The sequence below is a fragment of the Kogia breviceps genome, chromosome 3 (assembly GCF_026419965.1).
Source record: "Kogia breviceps isolate mKogBre1 chromosome 3, mKogBre1 haplotype 1, whole genome shotgun sequence".
In the NCBI taxonomy this organism is placed as follows: Eukaryota; Metazoa; Chordata; class Mammalia; order Artiodactyla; family Physeteridae; genus Kogia; species Kogia breviceps.
In genome coordinates, this window is record NC_081312.1 from 120,208,331 (window position 1) to 120,220,951 (window position 12,621).

Below are 12,621 nucleotides of genomic sequence, written 5' to 3' on the forward strand. Positions count from 1 at the left end.
GCATCCACAGGGCCCAAGGCTGTGCAGCCAGTGCCTGTCACTGTCACGGCACTAATGAGAGTTTCCACTGGGTAGGCCTGGGGGTGACAGCTTGGGGTGTGGAGGAGTTAGCGGCTGAAACTGGTGTGGGAACAGCACCTGTGGGAACAACCTGGATCACTCACCAGCAAGGCTAATGTAGACCCCAGGGCATCAAGAGATGCTGATCAAGGTGAAGCTTAGGGGCTTCCTGAACCCCTTTGGAACCCAAGGACTTGGGTTCAAATCCCAACTCAACCACTTCCTAGCTTTTTGATCTTGGGCAAGTTAACCAGCTTCTTTGCCTCAGTTTTCTCATCTGCGAAGTGGGAATATTAATAGCATCCACATGAAAGGGGTGGCTGTGAGGTTTAAATGACTTAGTCCATGTAAAGCATTTAGTTAGAGCTCAATAAACATTATCTGTTCTTTTCTGGTCCTCTGCTACCCCCTCCATGCCCCATCACCCTTCTTTCTGCCAGCCCTCACAGATACTATTCAAAATAGTTGTTTCCCATCACCCGTCTTGCCTGATTGTCCTAAGATGCCTCTCCTTCTTCGTGTGCCTCCCCACATTTCTAGAATTGAATCTGCAATCTGTACTCGCAGGGCCACAAGATCATGTTCTCTGGGTTAAGGGATGTACCCATGGAAAACAAGAGGGAGAAAAGGCAGCCACTTCTCTAGGCTTGGCTTCCACAAAAACACCAATGTGATGAGATTCTGGTGTCTTGCCCAGTGGTCCAAAATGCCCAAGCAGCCCTCCTGCCTGGAGGGTGTGGGAGCAGGGGTGGTATGCAAAATACTCAACAATTCAGAGGGGCCCTGACCACTCAGAGTGGACTCTGGCCACAGTGCTGTATCACGGGGTATTGGGGGCTGGGGTCTGTAGCTCTTGACCAATTGGCAAGGAAGTAGTTTAACAATCGACATTGCTGTACAGGTGTGCTCTGGGTCTATAGCAGCTCCGCTGGTGGGAAGAGTCAATGAAGAGCCTGTGTGGAGTCTGGGTGGAAGGAAGGCAAGTCCTGTTCTCTCTTCATGACCACATGGTAGAAGGTTGAGAGAATTAAGTGGTCTTGAGGGGCTAGCAGGGTGGGCTGATGTTAACAGTGTTGACTTTGACATCAAACCATCCACTTACGAGTTTTGGCGTCTTGAGCAAATTTTTAACCTCCGAGAACCTTGGTTATCTAATCTGTGAAATGGGGGCAATGAAACACACAGGGCGATTGCTAAGGATAAGTGTGATAGACATCCCCAGAATGCAGGGCCTAGCTGAGGAAGTGGGAGCAATCTCTGTTCCTCTTTAGTATGCCTTGGTGCTCTTTCCATCAGGTGGGACTCCTCCCAGCTTTGAGGATCAACGAGGTACAAGTCTTTCTTCGAAGCACTCACACACCTGTGCAGCTCACTCTCGTTCTTTCATTCATGCAATGGGGTTTTACTAGGTACCTTCTCCGTGCCGGGCACAGTTCCAGCAGCTGGAGAGGCTTCAGGGAACACACCAGACAGGGCCCCTGTCCTCATGGAGCTTGCATTTTGGAAGGAGAAGCAAGCAATATGGCAGCCAAGCCTTTCCTCCTGCATCAAGCACTCAACAGTCCTGAGTCCTGGACTGACACAGGAGCAGCAACAATAAAACCTGCCAACCTGAAATCCAGGAAGAAAACCCTCAGAAGCCATAAATGAATGCATGGCTTCCAACTAGAGGCCTGAGCTGGGCTGCTGTGGAAGAGGTGCCGGGGTTCAGGAACTGGGTCTGGGTCAGCACTTTCCAGCTGGGGCTGAACCTCAGCACCAGCTGGGGAGCTTCTGGAGATGCACAGGCCACACCCCAGACCAATCACATCAGAATCCCAGGGTGTGGGGTCCAGGTACCAGTGGGTTTTAAACTCCCCCAGTGGCTCCAATGTGCAGCTGAGCTGGCCAAGGTCTTTGGAGTGGGGCTGGGGATGAGCCTCTCGTGTAGGGCAAGAGTCATGAAGGTCTCTGAGTAGGTGGAAGGAGACTGGAAAAAGTCCACCCACCAGCTCAGCTAAAGGGGTAAAATGCTGGTCATCTACCTGCAGGGGCCACAGGGGACAAAGTGTCACTGTGAAAATTCAGGGCTCGTCTGTGCCTCCTGAGAGGACCAGGAAAGTGGTCACACTGTAGTCCGTTGCCAGTGCCCCAAGAAAAGACATTAACCATAACCGTGAAGGGTGGCCACTTCTGCCACCCACGGCACAAGACACTGCTATGGAAAACAAGTCCCCACTGAGCAGTCTAGAAAGGCAGGCAGACAATAAACAGGGGAGCAAATATATCAGTGTTTCCCAATCCTGGCTGTGCACTAGAAGGAGTTTTTTTTTTTTTTTTTTTTTTTTTTTTTTTTTTTTTTTTTTTTTTAACTTATGTCCCTCATTTGTTTCTAGAGATATTGATTAAACTTGTCCCCATTGTGGCCTGGACATGGGGGTCTTTTATGAATTTTCTCAGGGTTGAGAACTACAAAATAAGTGAGATAATTCAGATGGTTTATAAGGACCACCTAGCAGGCTAATGTGTATGTAATAGAGAGTGATTGGCTGAGAGAGACCTGGGACAGACTCCCCCAGAGGTGACGTTCAGTTTGAGGCTTGAAAGATGAGGTAGGTGTGTCCTGCAAGGAGCTGGAGAAGAAGCTTTCCAGGCAGAGGGGACAGAATGTGCAAAGGCTGGAATGAGTCTGGAAAATACTAGGAGAAGCAAAAAAGCCTGTGTGGCTGGTGTGTAGTGGCCAGAGGGGAGGGGAGCATTCAAGACTACATAAGCCATGGTAAGAGGCTTCGAATTCTCTTCCAAGGGCAAAGGAAAGCCACTGACAGGTTTAAGCAGGGCAATTACATGAGCAGAATCCTAAACTCACGGCTGCATGCATTTCATTGGTTCCCACTTACTCCCACGTGACTTTTCTCTCTGCCCCATCTTTTATTTGCATTTTCACGATTATTCCAGGAAGAAGGTAGGTGGCCGTCTTCTCCATTTTATAGCAGAGAAGGCACCAGTGTTGAGTGACTCATTCATATCCCCTGGGTTTTTGAATGGCAGGCTTCTGGATCATCTGGTACCCGTCCCAGAGCTCTTGCCCAGAGATACTCCTGAGCACGAGAAGTCACAGTTGTTGTTACAGTGAGTCCCCTACATATGAAGCTTCAAGTTGCGAACTTTCAAAGACACGAATGTGCATTCGCATGTCCAATTACATAAGTTAGTTCACATGTCTGGTGTACATTGTCACATGTGTGCATCCTCTGCAAGTAGTTGTACTTTTGTGTATTGGCTTGGCCAAAATGTTCATTCGGTGTTTTCCGTCAGATGGCTCTAGTAGCACTTAGTTGTCTTAAACTTCATTTGAAATGATTTTGTTAGATTGTATGTGACAGCTGTCATATCAGCGTGCATTTAAAAAAAGACTTATCAAACTTGGTGAATTTTTGTGTAGCCATTTTAATATTGGAAGATGGAAGAAAAAAAGCAACACTTTTGGCATATTATTCTTTATTATTTCAAGAAAGGTAAACACACACACACACACACACACACACACACACACACACACACAAGATTTGTGCAGTGTATGGAGAAGGTGCTGTGACTGATCGAACAGTCTTGTCAAAAGTGGCTTTCGGGGCTTCCCTGGTGGTGCAGTTGTTGGGAGTCTGCCTGCCGATGCAGGGGCCATGGGTTCGTGCCCCGGTCCGGGAGGATCCCACATGCCGCAGAGCGGCTGGGCCCGTGAGCCATGGCCGCGGGGCCTGCGCGTCCGGAGCCTGTGCTCCGCAAAGGGAGAGGCCCGAATACCGCAAAAAAAAAAAAAAAAAAAAAAAAAAAAAAGTGGCTTTCGAAGTTTCATGATGGAGAAGATTTCTCCTTGCTGGACGATACTCCATGGTTGGGTAGACCAGCTGAAGTTGATAGTGATCGAGACACTAACTGAGAACAATCAATGTTATACCATGTGGGAGATAGCCAACATACTCGAAATATCCAAATCAAGCGTTGAAAATCATTTGCACCAGCTTGGTTATGTTAATCGCTTTGATGTTTGGGTTCCACATAAATTAAGTGAAAAAAACCTTCTGGACCGTATTTCCACATGCAATTCTCTACTTAAATGTAACGAAAACATTCCATTTTTAAAACAAATTGTGACAGGTGATGAAAAGTGGATACTGTACAACAATGTGGAATGGAAGAGATGGTGGGGCAAGTGAAATGAACACCACCAACCACACCAAAGGCCACTCTTCATCCAAAGAAGGTGATGTTGTGTATATGGTGGAATTGAAAGGGATTCCTCTATTATGAGCTCCTTCCGGAAAACTAAACAATTAATTCCAACAAGTACTTCTCCCAATTAGACCAACTGAAAGCAGCACTCGACGGAAAGAATCCAGAATTAGTCAACAGAAAACGCATAATGTTCCATCAGGATAACGCAAGACTGCATGTTTCTTTGATGACCAGGCAAAAACTGTTACAGCTTGGCTGGGAAGTTCTGATTCATCCACCATATTCAACAGGCATTGCACCTTTGGATTTCCATGTATTTCAGTCTTTACAAAATTCTCCTAATGGAAAAAAATTTCAATTCCCTGGAAGACTGTAAAAGGCACCTGGAACCGTTCTTTGCTCAAAAAGATAAAAAGTTTTGGGAAGATGGAATTATGAAGTTGCCTGAAAAATAGCAGAAAGTAGTGGAACAAAAGGGTGAATAGGTTGTTCAATAAAGTTCTTGGAGAAAATGAAAAATGTGTCTTTATTTTTACTTAAAAACCGAAGGCACTTTTTGGCCAACCCAATACTTTACTGTACAGTACTGTATAGAGTACAGTAGTATGGGTACCTTTATTTCAAGCTCAGGATGTCTGGAAGCAAGTGTAAAAGCAGTGGTATATAGCCGATTGTGTTCGTTGGGTACCTAGGCTAACTTTGTTGGACTTACGAACAGATTGGACTTACGAATGTGCTCTCAGAATGGAACTCATTCATACTTAGGGGACTTACTGTACATTGAGTTACATTCACTGCAACCCTGGCTGTGGGGATGGGAAAGCTCAATCCTGGCTTTCCTTGAGTAAAGCAGCTCACCCCAAAGTGGTCTTCTTTGCAACAGCCAACTTCCCATAAGTGCTGAGTCAGGCATCCCATCACAGACACCGTCCTACAACTCTACTGTGACAATCTTGTTCTAGAATATGAAGGCGCTTTGAAATAAATCAAAGGGGTGTTTTGTGGCACCAGCCTCATCTTGACTTACCTCAATGTTCTGTCCTGGAGTCTGCAGTCACTGCTGGCTGGGCCTGCCCTGCAGGGTCCACGTGGGCCACGGGGCCATCTCCCCACTGCCTGGCTGTCAGATCTTCATATTCTATTACTTCCCCAAGGACTGGCTGCTGACAGCTAGCGCTAGATCAGTTTTAGGGAAGCCTCTTTAATACTTGAACATGTTGTCATGGCTGGAGTATTTGGGGTTTTCTTGACACACATCTTGGAACCCCTTGGGAAGTCCATTTCCCACCCCAAGTTCTAGGGGGAGGTGGGATGGCTGAGGAAGTGGCAAGGAAGATGATGGAGAGTGGCCACAAAGGACCTTCAGTGTCCTTGTTGGGTGGTTCTGTTGGGCTTTGGCTACAGCCAACTGGGGTGATTCTAAACACATGGGATGACCTGGGGTTGGAGAGCTCAATGCACTGTATGTGCAAACTGGTCCCACCACCTGGACCACTAAGGGTGGAGATGAAGCTCCTACCCTCGTCATGAAGCCCAAGGGTGACAAAAACATTGCTTCTAGACAGTAACCATGGAAACGTCTCATTGTTATGCATGGCCCACCACCAGAACAGCTCCTTGTTCAATGGCATGGAGTGCCCCCCTGTCTCCTCCCCTCCTGCCACTTCACTGCATTGCCCCAGGGCAGGACTCCGGTCCCTAAGAAGAGCTATAACTTGGCTCTCCAAGGTTCACCCTGATTTTGGTGGGTGCCAAGGTAAAGAGCCCTGGAGAGAAGAAAACGAAAGGATGGGGATAAAGATGGGAAAAGATGACGACATCCGGCAGTGCTGGTGAGGGACAGGCAGTCTGGGGCAGACTGTCAGTGTCATTGGGAACTCTATTAAGGGCATTCATGAGGCAGCATGCATGTCTGGAGTCCCACCTGACTGGCATCATTCATTCCTGTTCCTGTTCCATTCATTCTGGAAGGGGAGCCTTAATTAGGCATGAAGAGATTTATCAAACAGCAGCCCCTTGGAGCTGGTAGTCTCTGCCATCTGGACGGATGGTTTCTACCTTGCGACAACAGCAGTGGGAATGATTTATGAGGTCCCACAGCTCTACCCCCTGGGCCTGGGAAAACCTGAATGGCTTTTGTCCTCTCCAAAAAAGAGCGAGATTTTGCCTGTGCTGCTGGGCACATGAGCGGGGGTTCACAGCAAGGTTTGCCCGACCCTGTGAAGTTGATGCCCAGACCCGTGGCAGCCAGGACTTTGCCTAAGGTCAGTTTTCAGTTTACAGTGACTCAACTGCAAGGATGAACAGAAAAAGCCCTGGAGTGGGGACCAGAAGACCTGGATGCAAATTCTTTTGGTGAGCTATGTGGCTTCATGTGGTTTTTGCCTCAGCCTTATGACTTATACAATGGGGATAATGATTTCTGCTTCTTCCCAACTCACATGATTCTTTGGAAGTTCCTGTGACACTACAAGACACAAAATGACTTTCTTAATTATACAACCCTTGATAGGCATTGAGGATTTAATCCAACAAACATTTATTGAGCAATTACTGTGTGCTATGCACCACCCTTGGTGCTGTGATGGACATGGATGAATAAAACACGGTCCCTGCCCTTGGTGAGCTTACAATCTAAGAACGGTCATAAGACAAGTTCACAATAACTATAATACAAGGCAGAATATGGTAAGTGCCATGAGAAAGGTACAAATAAAGTGCTACGGTGGTTCAGCAGAGGGAGAGATCCCAGTGGTTGGTAGATTGGGAGGGGGCTTCATGAAAGATGTGGTTTCTGCATGGGCCTTGAAAGAACCAGAAGAGAGAGTTTCAGGGGATGAGAACAGCAAGACCAAAGGCACAGAGACAGGAAAACCGGGCACCCCTTCCAGGAATGATGGCTACTCTAGATGGACTGGTACAAGGTGTAAAGGAAGGATGGGGCTTTACTGGATGGTCTGTAATGTCAGGACGAAGACTTGCACATTATTTTAAAAGTTTGTGAATGGCTGGAGATTTAAAAAAAAATCTCTATGAATGTTTAGGATGGACTGGTGAACATGCAAGTGTGCCCAGAGGAAATCTGGGAGAGGAGACTGCTGCTGAAATTGAGAGACCAGAAGGCAAGGATAGTGCAAGAGTAGCAAGGGAATGCATGCAGAAGAAATGAAGATGACCTTAGGGTCTCAGAATTGGGTGGTTGAGAGGATCATGGGCCATCTAACAGTAAAAGGAGAGATTGTAGAGGAAGGGGAGGCAGAGATGATACACTTGGCTTCAGAGATGTTGAGTTTCTGGCACTGCCGGAGCAGATGGGGGTAAATGACCAACGAGCAGTGTGCAATCGAGCCTGGAGCTCAGGGGAGGTGCTAGGCTGCAGGAAGTGTAGGATGGCTCCAAAGGAAGGCGAGAGGTTGCTGATGAGTGTGCAGGGGTGTGATGAAAGGGGGCCGAGGAGAGGACGCCAAGGTGGGAAAGGTCTACGTGTGGGGCAAGAAGGAGAGAGGGAAATAATGGTCGGATCTACCTCAGCTACTTTTTAGATTAAGGTAAGGATGTCAATAAATAAATCATAAATACATAAATAAATAAATACTTAAATAAACAACAAAGGGGCATTGGAAAAAGAGAAGAGTCACAAGAACGTGGCTTCCTGGGCACCAAGGGGACAGGGGACGTTCAGGAGGAGTCAGTGTAGAGCCAAGCAGTGCAAAAAGCTTGGTGATGAGAAAGGGCTTTTGATGTTGCAGCTGAGTCTCTGGTCCCAGGAGCATGGGGTTCACAAGGGGGTCGAGAGGAAAGGCGGTGCCAGCACCAGAAAGCCCCCCACCGCCAGGTCTGGTGGTGAAGGGACGAGCCACAGGAGCCAGGACGGGTGGAATGAGTGCCTGTTGGTAGAAAGAGAGGACAGAGGCGGCCGAGTGGCTGAGGACCAGTGAGAGGGTGAATGTCATATCCTCAGAAGTGGGAGGAAGGAAGTGAAAGGGGAGGGGAGAGATCAAGGGATTTTTAGGAGAGACTGCATTTCAGATGATTCCACCTCTTCACTGAAGGAGGAGGCTGACGGTGGGGGTCATTTGGGGGCTTGAGGCGAATGGAGAAGATCTGAGGGGCTTCAGGGTGGGTGATGATGGGGTGACTGGGGATTGACTGATGGTCAAAAGGAGGTTGGCTGACTGACCACCTGCTCCCAGAGGCCTGTGGCCACTGTTGTTACAAGGCAGCAGATCAGGGTACCGGGTACCAGGTACAGACTGGGACTCCGTGGGGCTGCCCCAGACTAGCTGGGCTGCGTCAGAGGCTGCAGTGGAACCTCGGGCAAACTGAGCTCTAAATAGGAGAAAAGGACAGGCTGCCTCCTGATCATGGTGCCCAGATGGAGAGGGCGAGGGCAGAGGGGAAGCCGAGGTCTCTGGAACTCATGCCATCACAGGGCCAAAGTGTTTTGGCAGTTCAGGACCTGCAGGTTGGGAATGGTGATGTATGGATTGTCCTGGGTCCCCAGTCTTCTCTGGAGAGAACCCAGAGGCAGGTTTTAAGAGTTCCTTCCCTTTCCATTCCATCAATTTCAGTTTAAGGAACCAAGACCAAGAAGAGACAGAAAGAAAACCGTGTTTTCCAAAGAGCTCTGGCCCCTTTACTCCCCTGCAGTTGGGCACTGGCAGGTACGTGGAACGCAGGGCCAACTCCAAGACCAGACATCGGGTTCCTCTCTGCACTCACCACTGGATCCTTCTGGAACCCAAGGCCTTAGCTAATCCACTGAGGCCCCACTGGCAATTTTGCCTATTCCCCAGGGCACTGCAAGCTTCAACAATGAAATGTCTTCCAAGGCCTCTGAGATCCTCAAGATGAAAGGCCCTGGAGAAGTGTAAAATATGATACCAATTATTTCCACTTCTTGTGAGAAGTCCAAACCACTCTGTTCCCATAGAGCCTGTTAGGGCTGTTGCTTTTTTAAATATTAATTTTATAATGCAAATACCAAGTTTCAGACTTCAAGCGTCAACAAGAAGAACAAGGGAATAAACACAGAGACGTAGTATTGTGATCTTGGTTTGGAGCTGGAGCGTCCTCATGCAGGGTTAATAGGTTCTGAGCGTCCTTCCACTGTCTCTACTGGCTTCCTGTCAGGCATTAATTTAGAGCAAATGTCCTGCTTGAATTGCCATTGATTAATTATGTCGTCTCATATGCTTGGGAGCGGATCTTGATCCTTTTTCTTAACCCCCTTCACCTTCAAGATAATGTTTTTTTACTTATCTTTCAAATATATTTTAAAACACTGTTATTTATCAGGCAAGGGAATGAATCTAACAGATCAAGCTGGCTAATGCTTGTCTACATGTGACATGTCATTCCAGCCCCTAAATTATCAGCATCAAGCCCAGGTTTCTCTGGGGAGATTATGTCCAGTATTTGGATACTACATTTGGCTTTAGGTTTTAAAAAAAGTCTTAACTCTTAATCTTAATAGGGGGGAAAAGGATTTTGCCAAATTCTAAAATCACTGCCTCTGTGAAAAGAAGGAGGTGGGGATGGACATTGGAACCTCTCCCCACAGAGCTGAAAACCTCAGTGTTGGAGCTCAGTGCTTGCGAGTCTGAGGATCAGGGTAGGAAAGTGACAAGAAAGTGACATTGACACAGCAGTCTGGCTGCAGAGACACCCCCCCCTGGAGTGCAGGATGCAGAAAGCAAACACAGTGGCTGTAGAGAAATGGAGCTGGACGCTTAACATTCTTCCAGGCCTCACCCTCTGGGGCTCCCGAGGCACCCAGAAAGGCAATCATATATATTTGAAAGGGATGACATTTATCTTTGCGGTGCCCTTTCAAGCTTTTGCGGCGGCTTCCCTGGAGGCAGAAGGTAATAGCACAGTCCCTCCTGTGACATTCTAACAGAGCAGGAAGGAGGCTCACCCTGAGGATGAAAGCCCGGGGTCCCTTCCTCCTTGACCACTCAAGTGGCTTTAAAGAACAACCACCACATTTTGGACACTCTTTTGCCTTATTCGGGGCTGGAGTGCTGATTCTCAGTAGGAAGCTGCGAGTTTTGGAAAACATGATTTGGAACACCCTGGCAATTTAGTGTCATCTGCCTGCTCCATCCCAGGTTCTTGGGGGTTCTTGCAAAGCCAGAATAGGACCTGTCCACCGTGTCTTCTCCAGCCTTCTCTCCAGAGCTATGGAGGCTGGTCTGGGACAGGTGGGTCAACCGTGGTTCGTGCTGTGGGCAGTTCAACTCTAAGTTCATGGAACCAAGTCCTCAGCTCTGACGTGGCCTCTGCCCCTTGGCGACCTTGTGCTCCTTGGCTGGGCTCAATGTCCCAACCTCCCTCTTCCTGGGAACAGCACCAGTTTAGACTTGGGTCAAGTTGTCCCCTCTGGTCTTGGCTCACCCAGAATCCACATTTCTCAGAGGCTGGGGGCAGCTGCCAACAAGTGGTTCTCCAATCAACCATGAGCCCAGAGATCCCTCCAACTTGGGAGGCAGTGTGTCCCCCAAAGCCATGGGACTGACTTCTTTTCCTGTCAAGTCCTTCTGCCACCAAAGAAGCTCTGAGTCTCAATCTGATCCAGGTGGGTTCTCCACACCTTCTTCCTGTGGCTTATCTGCCTAATGCTAGATGAACACCACACAGTTATAAATACTCAGGTCAATATATATATGCAGGTATAGATATATATATTCTGGTCACTGTTTTACACTTGAACAAAGAAAACCACTAGCCTGCTTGTTCTAGAGTTTGTGCCACCCCGACTCCCATCTGCCTGTGGTGTAGCTGGCAGGAAATGTGAGCCACTGAGTCCCACGGGGCGCTCACCTTACGTGGCCCCGTCGCACTGGCCGACAGTCAGTTTCAAAGCTCCCTGCTCGTGCAGGCTCTTCAGGGCCTTGAACTCCAAGGGCATGGTATGGGGACCGGCCTGGGAAGTGTAGCCGTACTTGAGGCTGTCGTAATAGTGGTACTTGACGGGGTTCTGGTTCTGATCTAGTGGAAAGGGCCAGAAGCCATAGAGGTAGATCTGGTTGCAGAAACGTGTGGCCAGGGTGTACATCAAGAGGCCCGTGGTGGGTCTTTTGATGTGAACTTTGTTAGTCAGCCAGTATCTGGGGGAAAAAAAAAAAACAAAGAGTGAAAAAAAGAAACAAAAAAACCCCTGAGTTTGCGAATTATCCTTTCCAGGACAGGGAAGATTTTGTCCTGGGCCACAGCCTGCCTCCTGCTGGGGAGGAGCTCCAGACATGAGGTTCAGAGATGAAAGGGGCTTGCCCACGTTCACCTAGGTAGAAGGGGCAGGACCTTGACTTGAGCTCAGGCTGGTTGAAATCTAAAGCAGGGGCTGGCAAACGTTTTCTGTAAAGGGCCAGGTGGCAACAATGGTTGGCTTTGCGGCCATACTCCCGGCCTCTGCCATTGTAGCCCGAGAGCGCCACGGACAACACACACGGGGGTGGCTGCGCCATAGTTTGCCGACCCTGATAAAGGGCCGCCTCTTGGATGGTTCCCACCGCCTATTGCCACACCTGACTTTGGCAGGGGTTGACCTCCTTGACTCCTAAGCATCATCAGATTTCTTTGCCATCCCTGCCCACAGGCCCCGCCCCCCGCCCCCTTCCGCCTCTGATGCAGGCTGCCCATCTTTGAGCATATGTGGCTTCCCTGGAGGGCATAAGGAACAGCAAACAGCGGCCTTCCCTGTGAGGCTGGGTTCTGCAAAGGAATCTGTCGGAAGTATGAGAGGAAACGCGGGGCGGCGGCAGGGCGGCGGGGAGCGCAGAGCTTTAGGCTAAGGGCTTTCTGTGTTGAGTGACGTGCTGAGCTACCTTTGTACATAGAGGCCCTTGGTTTACCTTAATCGAGAAAGAAGTGAGGAAGAAACCGTCTTCATTTCACAGGCTAAGCAACAGAGGTTGAGAGGGGGTTTCAGTTGGCAGTTCTGTCTACAACTACCTGTGTGCCTTTGAGCAAGTTGCTTCTCCCTGCTGGACCCACTTTTTCACATTTATGCAATGACGGGGCACAGACCAAGGGATCGCCAAGACAGCCTCCAAGTTCCACCACAATCCAGAAGTGTCTCCAAAAGTGGGAAAATAGACACTCTCTTTGCCATCATTTTTGTTTTCCATCATGGTTTTTCTCCTACTTGGATTTAGAACCCACTGGGATGCGTGGTCCAACCTCTTTATTTCTAGTAAAACCTTCCACTTATCCAACGCTGAACCCTTTTAAATGTAATGCATATGCCTTGGTGGAAAGCCGTACTTCCCTATCACAAACTCCTTACTACTGTGTCTACACCAGACAGTGTCCGTGGTTTTCTGTACTCAAACACACTCTGTG

General features: G+C 48.6%; 1 protein-coding gene and 1 pseudogene across 1 annotated transcript in view; both read right to left on the reverse strand.

Annotated features, from left to right (window-relative positions):
- Window positions 1–535: 535 nt before the first annotated feature.
- Window positions 536–3,235, reverse strand: LOC131752884 (uncharacterized protein C15orf32-like; annotated as a pseudogene).
- A 7,637-nt stretch (window positions 3,236–10,872) lies between these two features.
- The window catches only part of ST8SIA2 (ST8 alpha-N-acetyl-neuraminide alpha-2,8-sialyltransferase 2), a 61,700-nt gene continuing 59,951 nt past the window's right edge, over window positions 10,873–12,621 (reverse strand). Inside the window, exons 6-7 of the mRNA XM_067030712.1 lie at window positions 11,101–11,387; window positions 10,873–10,898 (exon numbers count right to left, since the gene is read on the reverse strand). Coding sequence (XP_066886813.1) covers window positions 11,102–11,387 — 286 coding nt within the window. The 3' untranslated portion in view covers window positions 10,873–10,898; window position 11,101. The remainder of the gene's footprint in view (window positions 10,899–11,100; window positions 11,388–12,621) is intronic.